Source organism: Dysidea avara, chromosome 8 (genome assembly GCF_963678975.1).
Source record: "Dysidea avara chromosome 8, odDysAvar1.4, whole genome shotgun sequence".
Taxonomy (NCBI): domain Eukaryota; kingdom Metazoa; phylum Porifera; class Demospongiae; order Dictyoceratida; family Dysideidae; genus Dysidea; species Dysidea avara.
The window spans coordinates 3,566,492-3,581,111 of record NC_089279.1 but is presented as its reverse complement, the minus strand read 5'-3'; the positions used below and the strand labels follow the sequence as shown (position 1 = coordinate 3,581,111).

General features: G+C 39.1%; 2 protein-coding genes across 2 annotated transcripts; one reads left to right on the top strand and one right to left on the bottom strand.

The window, feature by feature from the left end:
- Positions 1-307: 307 nt before the first annotated feature.
- On the bottom strand, positions 308-2,812 carry LOC136264528 (uncharacterized). Its single transcript, XM_066059289.1, has 2 exons — positions 2,395-2,812; positions 308-2,324 (listed from the first exon to the last, which is right to left on the bottom strand). The coding sequence occupies exons 1-2, from the start codon at positions 2,770-2,772 to the stop codon at positions 429-431; spliced, it is 2,274 nt and encodes a 757-aa protein (XP_065915361.1). The 5' UTR covers positions 2,773-2,812; the 3' UTR covers positions 308-428.
- LOC136264529 (dynein regulatory complex subunit 4-like) lies at positions 2,795-14,320 on the top strand. The gene is made up of 15 exons (XM_066059290.1): positions 2,795-2,860; positions 2,922-3,029; positions 10,780-10,977; positions 11,034-11,103; positions 12,380-12,516; positions 12,573-12,627; positions 12,889-12,977; positions 13,037-13,153; positions 13,216-13,314; positions 13,364-13,432; positions 13,483-13,569; positions 13,617-13,748; positions 13,801-13,878; positions 13,927-13,992; positions 14,114-14,320. The coding sequence occupies exons 1-15, from the start codon at positions 2,855-2,857 to the stop codon at positions 14,261-14,263; spliced, it is 1,461 nt and encodes a 486-aa protein (XP_065915362.1). The 5' UTR covers positions 2,795-2,854; the 3' UTR covers positions 14,264-14,320.
- Positions 14,321-14,620: the final 300 nt, after the last annotated feature.

Sequence of the window (14,620 nt, the reverse complement as noted above, 5' to 3'; positions counted from 1 at the left end):
GTCCCTAGTGGTATATTGACTACTTTTAAAAAGCAGTAATCTGTGTTGTACCTAAAAATTAACTACTTCTTAGTTTTGGTTGTGCGTATGTCCAATGGTGTTCCCAGTGTATTTATTTTTGATGTGTTCCTCCAGGTAACGAAAATGGCTATAGCCGACTGTTTGGAGGTTCATCATTAATCTATGAACAGAATTATACAAGACCACATTACGACATGACTTGCCCAGTAGGAATATATGAAATGCTCAATAGATAATTATAGTGTCCTAATATTGAATGCATCTATGGTGACTGGCTGATCACGAGTTAAGATTTACTTCTAAATAAAACAAAATTCAAAACAATATGCAGGTATCAAATGTACTACGTAAACTGCATGTGTCTATGTGCAAGTTTGTGCAAATCTTAAATACACACAGCAGTAAAATTATATTAAAGTATAAATTTGAACAATGTCTTTGCACATTGGGCAGGTACTAGTAGGGCTCATCTTAAGCTTTTCTTCTGTTAAAAAAATTAGTAGACTGCACAACTTACAATAAGCATGTGAAGTTGATAGGGATCCACGAATCAGCTGACATTTTTTGCAAGTGGTATGTTTAGCTCCATTCACTACTTCACAATGAGCACACCGCCAGTGTTCGTGTTTCTCCTCCAAGGGGAAAGGATGATCAGCATGAATACCAGATTTCGAGTCTTTTTTATATCGTGGGGCTGCCACTGGTCCTTTATTTGGTTGAATGTGTGCCTTAGCTGCAGCTCTTGCAGATGGAGTAATTTCGTCTAAATTGACATAATCACTTTCTTTGTTGTCACTGTCATTTACATTAGCACCCAATTTGACTCTTGCATCTTTCTTCTTGTCTAAGTAGTTCTTCAGAGTGGTAATATCTCGTAAATCATGTTGTGGAGGTGGATTATCAGGGACATTAAAATTTGCTGTTGTTTGCTGAAAATGCTTTGTCTTCTTTCTGAGATTATCTAAGTCCAGTGTTCCATGCTTAGGAGGTGCTGACATGGTTGACACAGGTTCCCCAACCAATACAGGATTAGTAGAGGTAGTAGTACTAGTTGATGTAGACTGATTACCAACAGTAGTAGAAACATGCACATTATAATACACTGAAGGTGCAGTTGTACTAACAGCACTAAAAGTCACACCAGCCATTGTACTAGCAGGAGTAATGGTACAAGAGGTGAACGGGACAGTTATCTCGCCACTACCAGGTGATGCAGGCACAGACTTCTGTCTAGTCATTCCTCCTGTAGGGGTTAGTTGATTATCAATGGATGGAAAATTTCCAACCCTGGTGTTCCCAGCAGATGGCTTAATGCTATTAGTAGGTAATGAGTGTAGTCCATCACCACTACCATGAGATGTGCTCCTGAGGTAGTAAGCCTGAGCACCATGTTGTGGGAAATCATCTCGATTTTTAACTGGTGGTCGACTTTGTTGGGAGACACCAGGTGGATGACCAAACCTTTCCTTGTCACTAGATGATGCAACTGTTTGTGAAGGATACTTTGTAGAAAGTGGATCAGCAGTAGCTTGGGGTGGATAAGCATATCCACCAGTGGTCACCAGATCAGTAGTTGGACCATGTCCAGCTAGAGGGTTATGCTTTGTTTCAGGAGGATTACGATAACCAAGGTGGGTGCTTTCAGGAATCAAGCCATCATCATCAAACTCTGATGAAGGATTGGTGTGATGTACTGATGTGAAATTAACACTCGGATCATCAATATCAGGTGGTGGTAGATCTTTAGCAGGATCAATACGAGGAAATGAGCTTTCCTTACGGCTACCACTTTGGGTGGCATTTATGTTTCTTGATGTTGCAGGTGAAGCATTAGGTGTTTGAAAATCTCCACTTTCGGAAATGGCACCAGATGATGCAGTTCCATGCTGGTCATGAGGATTTTTCGGTTGGGACGATGTTGATTTGTTAGAGAAATTCCCTACTGCTTCTCCACTCTTCCCTTTCAGCATTTGCCAAAGATAATTCATTGCTTCTTGAACTCCACCTTTTTTGTTCGTTCTGGCTTCTAAAGCATCCTTGATACTACAGTGGTTATAAGGATGCTGTTTATTATGTAACATGATACATTCATGTATAGTTTCCAGCTCAAGATCAAAGAGTACCAAATCAACTACAAGTTTGGCAATTTTCTTTCTGTCAGGACTACCACTCAATTGCATTGTAAGAACTTGATAGTGCGGCTTTCCTCCATCCTTTACAACCTTATATCCCATTGCTTCCATTATCTTCTCAGCACCCTTGAAACTCTTTGCAATGTTGTACTGATAATAGGCATTTGAGAGCTGCAAAAGAATTGTTGAAAATCACCACGATTTACACATTGCTGGGTAGCAAGTAATTCAATATACTCACCTTGATGTAGTGAAAATCTTTCCTTTTAGGAGCTAGTAGCAAATTAAAGCAATATCTCTGAAGGCAACGAATAGCATTTTGCCACCCTCCTATTTCTTCAGGGTCAGCATAAACGTTAATTACCTTCTCATTGAATTCTTCTCCTCTAGGTTCCTTGTAATAGTTGTATTGTACAAAACATTCAAACGGTAGTTCGAACCTAGACGCTGTATTTCCGCAGGGAGCAGGCGAACACTTCAAATATAGCCTGCACCGTTCAACAAACGCGCTTGGAAGTTTAAAATCACTAAACTTTCCTTTAGGCTGCGAATTAACAAACGCATCAATAGCTTCTAATACTTCAGGATACAGCGTAGTATGAGAGAGAACTCCAGCCATTTTGTCTACACAAGGGGAAAACCACTCATGTGATGCCACGTGACTGGTTTGTAACCTTGGTAATAAAACAAACGACAACACAATGCCGGTACGAAAATTCATCACGTTGTTATGTTTTCAGATGATTGTAATTGTTTCATTCACTGTAGCCCAAGAAGGCAAAGAAAGGCAAGGGCAAGGGCAAAGGTAAAGGAAAGGCGAAGAAGGAATCACCCGTCATAGATGGCGTCTCAGTGGAGGATATGTCCAAAGAACAGGTATTACCCAACTCTTGTCTGATAGTGACACTTATTATCTGACACTGTATTGCAATCTCTTACAATACTAAGTCATACACTAATGCTGATGCATTGCAGCCCTACACTGAAGGGTTGAGAACTGAAGTTTTAAGTGATGAAATTGACAGTACTCACAATTAGTGCTGTACACTGAATGCTATCGGCACCTTGAATGTAGTAGAACCCTTCTTTCACACCCCTGAATCCCATAGTGTTGCGTAGCCAGACCGCTTTTTTCTTTTGTGTGGGCGTCGGGAAGCCCACACAAAAGAAAAAAAAGCGTTCTGGCTATGCGAGACTATGAACTTGCATTATGCATGAGACACACTCATCAGATTGTTACCTCACGCATGGTTTTCTATCTCACACATTGCAATTCCTGAGCTCTCATGTGATTTTATTTCACTTACTCAGAAAGGCACAAAACAGTGTCTGATAGCTAACAATTTACAAAAAAAAAAAAACTGAAATAGTACAACAAAGTGGCAAATTTTGCTGAAAACTTAAACTGAGAGGGGACCTCACTAATAAGTGGGCCAATCTTAGCCTCAAGTCTCAAGGATTTTACAGGTTGAGGTCTCTGACAACCCTTTAACAGACATCTGTCTAGGTCACCAATCAACAGTATTAGTAGCTTGTATACCCCTTAATGAGGACACCCCTTTACAAAGGACACCCAATGGTGTTCGTCTTAGAGGAGTTCTACTGTAGTTGATGATGCCAATGCAGTATCATCATTAAAATTGTACATGCATTAACCTTGGAGATATTGAAGGGCTTTAGCAAAAATTTAACTAAATTTTCTACTAACTGATTGTCTGCCTAACTAATTCCTTCAAACTTGAAAGCTATGAGCTTGAAGTTGCTTCAGCATGCGACATGCCTTTTTGTCAACCACAAGCAGCTGCATCATGGACTTACCTTTGTCCTCCTTTGTGTCCCATTTCTTTCTCCACTACTGCATAGGTGTTGTACAGTAATGTGTCATGATTCAGTTCTGGCTATCATGAGAATCATCCGTACTTCCTGTAGCGACCGTATTGATTGTAGAGGCACTTCTTATACCATTCTTTGTTTGTAAACAGGTAGCTGAAAACAAAGCAGAATGGCCACTTACCTACTTTGCTCTTTAATAATTGCTAGTCAGAAGAGATAGGAGATACATTGTACACCACTTTCTTGAATGGCGTTTATTCATAATTGAAAATTAGGTATTAGAGAAATACGATACAAGGGGCATGGGTATTATTTAGAACACAGGTCTAGAATGGTTCACGCTTGTTGCGTACCAGAGTGTTCTAGTCGTTCAGACAGAGAAGTACACTTGTATTATTTTGGTTTGCCATTAGGCAAGAAATTGTTACTGAAGCGGTGGATTCATAAAATCGGTTGCTCGAACTTACCTCTTAATTGTAGCACTAGAGTTTGCAGCTGTCACTTTGTCAATGCAAAAGGAAGGAAGTTGAGGAAAGATGAAATTCCATCCGAACACTTACCTACTCTTCCCACAAGTGTAACAAAGCTGACAACGAAGCGAAAACCACCAAAAGAATGACAGCCTCTGCAGAAGCGTAAAATCTCGATATCGAGCGATGTTGCTATGGAACCTAGGTTGAAGGAGAAGTCCGTCAACACTGCTGTACACCATGAAGAGATAGCGAAACTGATTGAAATGAAACTGGCACTGGAGAAGGAGGTTGAAAATTTGAAGAAAGATCGTAATAGGATGCAGTTTAGACTAGCAAATATTTCAGACGACAACAAGAAAGTAGCCTTTTACACTGGCTTTCCTTCATTTGCTAGTCTAAAAGCTTGTTTCAGTTTTCTTGGACCAGCTGTTAATCATTTGTCATATAAGGATCAAAGTGTAAATGAGACACCTTGTCGAAGTGGACGCCCACATACCTTGCCACCAATAGAAGATTTTTTTGTTGTTGTTGGTTCAACTATGCTTGGGGCTCATGGAACAAGACATCGCATGCAGATTTGGCATTTCCCAAAGTACGGTATCACGGATAATCACAACCTGGATTAATTTTTTGTACCTACAATTTAAAGAACTACCGTTATGGCCAAAAAAGGAAGTTGTATCACTGTACATGCCTGAAGTATTTAAAGAGCAATGTCCCTCCACTCGAGTTTTTATCGATGCTACCGAGATATTTATTGAACAACCACATATCCCTGAATTACAAAAGATGACATTTTCATCGCATAAAAATCACAATACGTACAAAGCACTTGTTGGAATCTCACCTAGTGGTGCCATCACGTTTGTTTCAAGGCTGTTTCTGGGTCGGTATCTGATAAGGAGTTGACACGGAAGTCTGGAATTTTAGATTTGTTAGAAAGTGGAGAGACTCTGTAATGGCAGACAAAGTAGGGCTGAGCGATACTGCCGTTTTATCGATATATCGCGATATTTTGTTATTAACTATTGTGATACCATGCCTGTACATTACTGTCATTAAAAATCCATTTGTTATGCAGTACTAGGCTAAGAATCCTTGTAAATGATAAAGTCCACCCATCTGATTTCCCCTGCAGAGAGGTGTGAACACCATAACAGCCTCAAAGCATGTGTTACAATAACTGTTACTGTAAACAAGGATGATAGTGGCTAGTTTGCTATCACCTATAAGGACTTCCTGCAGGAATGCTGAGCAATACACTATGTGGCACCAGCTATGATTGACTTATTTGTAAGTATCGTTAAGTATTTGGTATTGTGAATAGTGGCTTTAGTATCAATCGTGATACTAAAATGGCAGTATCGCTCAGCCCTAAGACAAAGGTTTTGATATTGGAGAATACTTAATTCCTTTAGGTATAAAGCTTAATATTCCTCCTTTCTTGCGGGGAAAAGAGCAGTTCAGTCACAAGGAGGTGGTTGAGAACAACGTTGAAACCGGGTCGGGTCATCCGGGTCACATTTTCTCCGGGTCATCCGGGTCTGACCCGGATTGGATCACGTGAGAAACGAAATTGTTCGTTTGACGACGTGGAACTTATAAACGCTATCCCGTAGCTCTTTCGTGAGCCACGCCCACTTATCGCATTACCAACATATGCTCAGCCACGCCTATTTGTTAGTAAGTGCAGTATGTAGCACGAAACTGAGGATATCTATGGTGAGGGGTAGCTATTGTCAGTAGGTGAAGACCTTTTTTTCCTTTTTTTTTTTGGTCTTCAACCTACAGCTAGGCTGAAGTTGCAATATTTACTCAACACGAATCGAACGCTCAAAATGTAGACTCGTTCGCTCACCCGAGACTAGCTGAAACACGTCTCGGCTTTAATTAATCCGGGTCAGTGGGTCATCCAGGTCAGCAGTAGTGACCCGGTTTCAACGTTGGTTGAGAACAGGAGAATCGCATCGTTAAGAATCCATGTTAAAAGAGCAATGGAGCGAATCAAGAACTACCACATATTTGACCTTGTATTACCAATGACTCTCACTGGCATTGCTGACCATATGTTTTTTGTATGTTGTGTTATGTGTAACTTTCATCCACCTTTGTGTACATAATGTGTATATCTCAATGTATTTATATCTCTGAAAATCAGTATGCACATGAAATGACATGAAATGCTTAAGAACATGACATGTGAGAATCAATATGTAATACTGTACATGAAATCAGTCATAGATAATACTTTGGCTTTACCTGAGGGTCTATAATTTCAGGTAACATGTACTCATGAAAGTACTAGTCCAGTTTTGGGACTTCCTCTTGCTGCCATTATTGGTCTGCGCAAATGCATTCTATGGCAATAACCTTAGTGGTGTAAACACAGAAATCACACCAAGATGCTGCTGATACATACAACTGTAACTGAACCTGGTGATAGTATTGGTGGTTTCGGGCAAGTTGGATATTCTTTTCATCATCCAGTGTGCAATAAAATAGTGAGTAATGACAAGCAACTTCTATAGTGACATCAGCTTTCGAATAAGGGAATTTTATTTCAACAATGCCATGTGGCAGTGACACATCTGGGTCATACACTTGTGCATCGGGTGATGCCCCAAGCCATCCCTTTACACGATGAACAATAAAACCACAAATGTTAACTTCAATCTTAGGGTGGCCATGTGACTTCATATGTTTACCATATGCCCCTTTGCCAGTGGTTCATTTCTCCTTCCCCATTCAATTGGTTTTGGTGTTCCTTCAAATGGCTTTGGATACAAGACATAACGTAAAAGTGAAACCGTTTTCTTTTTTCGACTCAATATTCTTCCACATTTTGATCCAGGAATACGCAACTGTCTGGCATCATGCCACAAAGTACTATTACTTTGACTCCTTGTTTGCTTCTCCAACTCTTCTTGCTCTTTCTAGATATGCAAAGTGAGAATATCACTGCCACCTGATGTTCTGCAAACATAACATCACACAGGTCTGATCTGCAGTTTTCTTCCAAATCTGCAGTCCAGTTTCCTTCATTATCTTCTTCAGCTACATTCTGCATTGGCTGGGACTGGAATTCTTCACCTGTCTTGCAAGCATAAGAGTGGTTGTGATCAATATTGGCTACTGATGGCATCAAAATTGTTAGAAATGCTGCACTTCCATTATCACACAAATTTAAAAGATCACAACAAAGATTCTCAGTTCGATTTGGACAGCAAGTTTGAAACTGTTTAGGCCATGGGTCAAAGACTATTGCTGAATTATCAACCTTATTCAAAATTTCACATTTTCTTGCACAAAGTGATTCCACTGGTATTGGATCTACTTTAGGACCATTAGAAGGCTGATTCTAGGTCTGTAATACATCAGTACATGTTAAGAATTCAGGTATACTACCCAATGTGCAAAAGTTTTTTACCGCATAACAAAAAGCACCAATGTGTTTACAACTACCATTCGGGCCTTTTCCTGCTGGGCATTTCAGCTGGCAAACATGATACGAAAGGTAACTGGATTTAGTACCGTAGAAACTTGGTATGGAGCATTTTTTTTCATCTCTGACTGGCAGAAAGCTCCAAATACAAACCTGATGGTATTGAACACACTTCAATCTTCTGAACATGACCACACTTAAATAGATATATGGCAGATGAACTGACTGAATTATAATCACCTGACGGCAAACCATCAATAACTGAACGTATGACAAAATAAGCCAAAATATGTCCATGATTGAAGTCTGGAATAGTAGTTACACAAAAAGCTTCCGTAATTGGTTTCCAACCATCTGTTGGCATATCAAAATTTGCAGTAATAACATCCTCATTGCTTAATGAACACTGTGCTCCATGGGAATGGATAATATTCTTGTCCCATCCATACTTAATGTAAGCTTTTACTCTGTAGGTATATATATAATCAGCTCTATTTTATGGAGTACTACAGGCTTCACTGATGTAGTGTCTTGTAAAGTGTAGTTGCAAACAAGCAAACAACAACAACAACAAAACAAGTTGATGTTGTGCTACTTCTAAAAACCAGGCGCCAAGCAGCTAGCTAACTCATCTGGAATAACTATAGACAGTATATACTACTATGAATTAACCAACTATGTATTACTACTTTACAATAGGGTAGTTTGATAATATAATTAGCTATTTCTCGTATTTCGTAATTCATGAAATATTCGTAATTCGTTCAATTACGTTGCTATGCACTGCTAGGGAAGCGTTTGTTAAATAAACCGCTTTAACCAACATATTACGCACAAAACTATCTTCTAAACTGTTTTATAGTGTGACTAACGTGTTTTTTCCCACAAATTCTCTCGACAAAGCCTCAAAGCTGCTCTTCATTTTCGTTCGCGTACGTAAGGGATACGCCCCCTTTCAACTCGAAGCGATAGGCTATTCCTGGCAGTGTACGAGGCCTGCACCGTTGCTTTTCAGTTGCTAAATGCCTGAAAACCTCAAGGGGAAGGTAGTCTGAGGAAAGTCACCACACCCCTATTTCAGTCCGCCGAAAAGAAACCACCTCAGAGCAAAGTTCATTTGTGCAGAAGTTTAATACAGACTTCATTTCACTTTTACTTCTTACGTAAACGCTGCTTTTACCGTCATTAAACGATTTTGCTCACGTGGGTGCGTACGGACAAACATAGGTAGATAGGTACACACACTTTTACGGAAACAATTACAGTAAACCAGGCGCACGCCCACAGCCGGCCTTCGGCCGGCGGTGGGCGTGCGCCTGGTTTAAAAAGACCCAAATCTCAACAGTCCAGACGATAGTAAAAGTTAAGCCAATACATTTCTATAAGAGATATTCTAATAGAGCATACATCTACTCTCTCATACTGCTAATCCAATTTTGAGAGTTGCCGGATATTGCTATACTAAATACGCCATAGCGTAGTTAGCACTAGCCCTGTAGTTAGCACTAAGCATTACAAGACACTACATAATATTTATATCAATTCAACTAACGACTGTATTTACAAGTAAATAGTATCGCGTACTGTTCAACAAGGTCCGCTTTTTTGCCCTTGGTTAGCGCACCTCTACACAAAAGCCACTGCTTCAATTGGGGAACTTTAAGTTCCTCTGGTCTTTTACCTTCTAGCGACGCCCCTAGAACATCCATTTCGCTGAGAGTAACACGCTGCATCTCCACAAGGGGGGAAACGATGACGCATTGCTGAATCTAAATAACGCCCATGCCCTTGTACTATATTTATCTAATACCTAATTTTCAATTATGAATAAACACAACAATCTCTCTCACATGAATCTCAACAATTACAGTACAAAACCAGCTGACGATGGGCTCAGCAGATATTTAGATAGTGCTTCACATAAATCATAAATTTTTGAAGATATACACTTTGTTTTGAAGGGGCCCCTGGATTTCTGGCAAAACAATCACTGCTAACAAGGGCTCTAAGTACATTTTACATGAAGTGCTAATTACAGATCTAATCTACTGAGCGTAAACTTCAATGTCTGCTGGTTTTACTACAGCTATTGAGACTCATGTGAAATTCCAGATATTAATTATGCAATTAAAGTAAGCTGCAGCAGCAGCAGCAACACACACACACACATATCCTACCGATTGATAGTAGGGGCATGCAAGCAACTGATTATTATAATGTGCCTGGTGACTTGGTCCCTTTCTTTTGTAGTATGTGCTGGTTCACCAGTACAAGTGAGTTCTCCTTCAACTACTCTAATAGAACGTACAGTAAGTGTCAAAATACTCTAATAGAACAGTCATTTGTACTGTTTGTATAATCAAGAGTCTGGATAATCAAGTATCTACTATAATATTAAAATTAATCCAAGTCGTACATACTAAATCACGTGAGTATTAATTAATCCCCACAATTGATTTTGGCCTTAACATTCATGCTGACCAGTTGTATCCCAGGCTACATTCAGATGTAGCCCACTCAAAGACACCAACTACGAATGTAGCCCAGGTGACTCCTTTGATCTGAGGTGTGAAAGTGATACAGTTATTAGAAACCATGCAAAAACAGTCAAACTGTATTAAAATGGTGCAGCCTTCAAAAGCCAGGATAAAAAAAGTTGTGAAATCAAAGGTGGTAGCCATTTCACAATGATGTTAACAATAATAAATTTGCTAATGCAGCCGTTAATATTATTATCTTAAACATCATTGCAGCCTTTGATTTCATAACTTTTTTACCCAGGCTTTTGAGGCCGCACCCTTTTTATACAGCTTGGCTGGATTTCACATCTTTTTGTATTTTAAATACTCCAAAGCCAACCATACCTTCATTTACATAGCTTGAAGAACACATCACTCGTCTCAGAGAAGAACTAGACAGGGAGAGAGAGGAGAGGAACTTCTTCCAGTTGGAGAGAGACAAAGTAAACACTTTCTGGGATATCACTAAACGTCAACTAGAGGAGACAAAGGCAGTAGTACGGAACAAAGACAGAGAGATTGAGGATGCTGAAGAAAGACATCAAGTAGAAATCAAGGTTAGGAGTAGTCTCCTTGCTAAAATAATACAGTGGTAACTCACTTACTGTTAAAGGTTTACAAGCAGAAGGTGAAGCATTTACTATATGAGCACCAAAACAATATTACAGAGTTAAAACAAGAAGGTAAGTAATATCAGTGGTGTAATTTCCTTTGAGCTGCTGCTGATGCTGCAGCTGTCATCACCGCTGCCTTGGTAAAGAGAGCTTAAATCACTGGTAATATATATATGGATTGGAACCGACTCCGTAAATTGCACAAAACTTTCCTTGTAATAAAGTTTGCCTGGCAAACTTAATTCATGGTGAAACTAGCCATTTACACTGAGGAAGACAATGTTTTATACGAAACTGGTTCTAGTACTTACTCTTCTAGTGTATAGTAATGGAATGAAGAGCCCCTGCTTGAGTTTCTGTGAGTGTGTATCGGTAGTTTCCATTGATAGTTGTCTGAATGTTTCATAGCTTCACACGATGCCAACTCACCACATTGTGTTGCTAAAGAAACAGAACAGATACATGCCAACTGTGTAAGTACATACTCCCACTGCCATGATTTTTCTACACAAACACTCCGTTATATTCAAGCTTCATCCACTTAATAATTAACTTATCCTACATCAGGTTATAATAGCTAAAGAAATAAAATACAGTTATGTACTTTAAATTGAGTGGCTATCCTTTCTTTGCCATCACTTAGTCAGAGATTATACCCTACACAAACATACCAGAGCAAACCACAAACAGTGTAGTTTACTGTTAAACTATGCAAATCCCAACAAAAAAAAATAAACAGGAAGACAACTTTATACGTTTCAAAAACATTCTACAACTATTAGAGAATCGGTGATATTCTATACTAGTCTCCACTACAAAATCTGTAAAACATGGTGACTTTATGTATTAATAATATTTATATGCGTGTTTCCAATCCATGTGCAAAAATTATATTATCCGTGGCTTAATTGAAGAGAATTTAACACACTGCAAAAGAATGAGATACTCTCATAGAGCAATCACAGTATACCTTACATTAAACATTAAATAGAGCAGTCATATTGCCTCACCTACTATATTTTAGCTACACCTTTGATTATTATTCTGTACGAATTCTGTTCTACAATATAACTGTCAAATTGTGCATGCATTTACTGTGACACACTTACATTTGAATATTATACTGCGACAATAATTCATACCATGACTATGACATCATATCCAATTTTTCTGGCCACCAAAAAGATTAATTTTGCATGACTTAAGCTGGGTGGGGTATATGCAACTAACAACCTAGGTATCATCATTTGACTTCATTAGTATAGTGCAATACATGTGTACTCTATTAGAGTGTTTGTTCACGTATACAGTCAGTGTATAGTGTGTACCTATACTATACTTTCAGGTGCTGTGGCTATCACACTGGAGCAGAAACAACACAAGGAAAGAGAGTCAGAGATGAAGGGTGACAAGAGAACATTAAAAATTGAGATCAAAGAAATGGAACTGGCCCACGAAGAAATGGTCAAGAATCTAAAGAAGGTGAATCACAACATGTAGTCCTACATATTACCAGTAGCTTATAACTTTTGTAACAGAAAAATGATGAGCTTGTTACTAAAATGCGTGAAGAGTTTGAGAGAGACTCAGTTGGTGAGTAGTGACATTAATTCTAGCCACATAATTACATCGTTTGAAATGTGGACCATTTGATGAAATCACAATAAGTGCTTATCCACGGGATATGTTTGTGTGGACTATAAAACACTTATAAGACACCTTGATAATCAGGACACTTGTCCACGGCAGTCGTGCACACACATTTAGACCCCTAAAATCAGGACGTCTAGGACACTTCGGCAGTATCTGAGATAGAGTCAGGTTCCATTTCAATATTTCCTTGCTGTGTACTAGAACTGGAGCAGAAATACGAGAAGAAGATGCAGGTACTCAGAGATGAACTGGAGCTAAGAAGAAAAACAGAGATCCATGAAATAGAAGAGGTACATCAGTAGTAAGAGCACTAGTAAACTACAGGATTAATAGACCATCTTGTCCACAGTGTAAGAATGCTCAGATCAATACACTAATGAAGAACCACGAGAAGGCATTTAGTGACATTAAGAATTATTACAATGATATTACACTGAACAACTTAGCACTCATTAACTCTCTCAAGGTGATAACTGACTGAAGAGATAAACCCAACACTATGTACTTATCACTATGTGCTTAACGTAGGAACAAATTGAAAATATGAAAAAGAAGGAAGAAAGGTTAGAAAAACAGCTGGCTGAAACTCAGGCGGAGAACCGAAGACTACACGATCCTTTACAAAAGGTGACATACAACAATAGCCACCAATATTACTGTACATGCACACATACAGGCTCGTGAAGAGGTTACTGAGTTACATAGACAGCTAGCTAATTACATGAAGGACAAGCAATCACTAGAGGTAAGCTGTAACATACAGTGTTAGTAATAACACACTGTACCTGGCCACAGAATGCAAAGGCAAGACTAAAAGTACAAGACGCTGAACTGAAGAGCATAAGATGGGAACATGAAGTGTTAGAACAAAGGTTCTCACAGGTGAGAAACAGTGATACAGTGTTCACCTAGTTTACTAGCACTGGTAGATCCAACGAGAGAGAGATGAGCTGTACAACAAGTTTGTGAAGGCTATTCATGAAGTACAACAAAAAAGTGGCTTCAAGAATCTGCTGTTGGAGAAGAAGCTCACAGCTCTAGCTGACACATTAGAAAAGAAGGTATGAGTTGCTAGCTATACCATTAGATTAGCTTGACATATTGACAATGTAGGAGGCTCAACTTAATGAAGTATTGGCAGCTTCTAATCTCGATCCATCTGCTCTGACAATGGTGACACGCAAACTTGAGGTATGTGTAAATCAAACCTCCGCTTGTGGTATATGCTTGTGTATATAGGATGTTCTTGATTCTAAAAATAGTGCTATCAAGGACTTGCAATATGAGTTGGCTAGAGTATGCAAGGTATAGAATGTGTGCACACCACACACGTGTACACATCCACACACACTCAATCTGCATGGAGACATGAACACAACACACACACACATAATGTGCATGTTCATATCATTTTATCTCATTTTAGGCTCACAATGATTTGATACGTACTTATGAAGCCAAGCTAGCCTCATTTGGAGTACCCACAGAAGAACTAGGCTTTAAGCCACTACAGAGCACCATTGGAGGACAGACTTTGGGTCAGGGACCAGCAGGACTTGTCACTGTACCTCCATAATTTACATCCACATGTATGATATATATCTGTCTAACAAATATACTTTGATCTCTGAAATACTGTACAATCTTTCCACCTGTACATCAAGTAATCATGCAGAATCATAAAAGCAGTGGAAATTGGGGCTATGGCCCCTTCATCAAAATACTCTAATAGAGCAGTCTACTCAAAAATGTTGCATTTAAACATGTAAGTACCTACTCAAACTACACTGTGAAAATAGTCTATCTGATTTTTTTTCTACTATGTCAAAGCTGTTGTTTTGTTTTTTTCCACTACCACTGTATGCTTTAGACTCCACTGCATAACTAACTTTCGTTTCCTGTCTTACTGCTTTGCAGTGTTGGGAGTAACGCG

What these genes read in the sequence shown, in the direction of transcription:
- LOC136264529 (XM_066059290.1), top strand. An exon ending in TACAGAGTTAAAACAAGAAG is followed by an intron (nt 11,104 to 12,379) that starts GTAAGTAATATC and finishes CTATACTTTCAG; the next exon opens with GTGCTGTGGCTATCACACTG. An exon ending in CTGACACATTAGAAAAGAAG is followed by an intron (nt 13,749 to 13,800) that starts GTATGAGTTGCT and finishes TTGACAATGTAG; the next exon opens with GAGGCTCAACTTAATGAAGT.
- LOC136264528 (XM_066059289.1), bottom strand. Translation starts at nt 2,772, where the DNA reads ATGGCTGGAGTTCTCTCTCATACTACGCTGTATCCTGAAGTATTAGAA. An exon ending in AAGATTTTCACTACATCAAG is followed by an intron (nt 2,325 to 2,394) that starts GTGAGTATATTG and finishes ATTCTTTTGCAG; the next exon opens with CTCTCAAATGCCTATTATCA.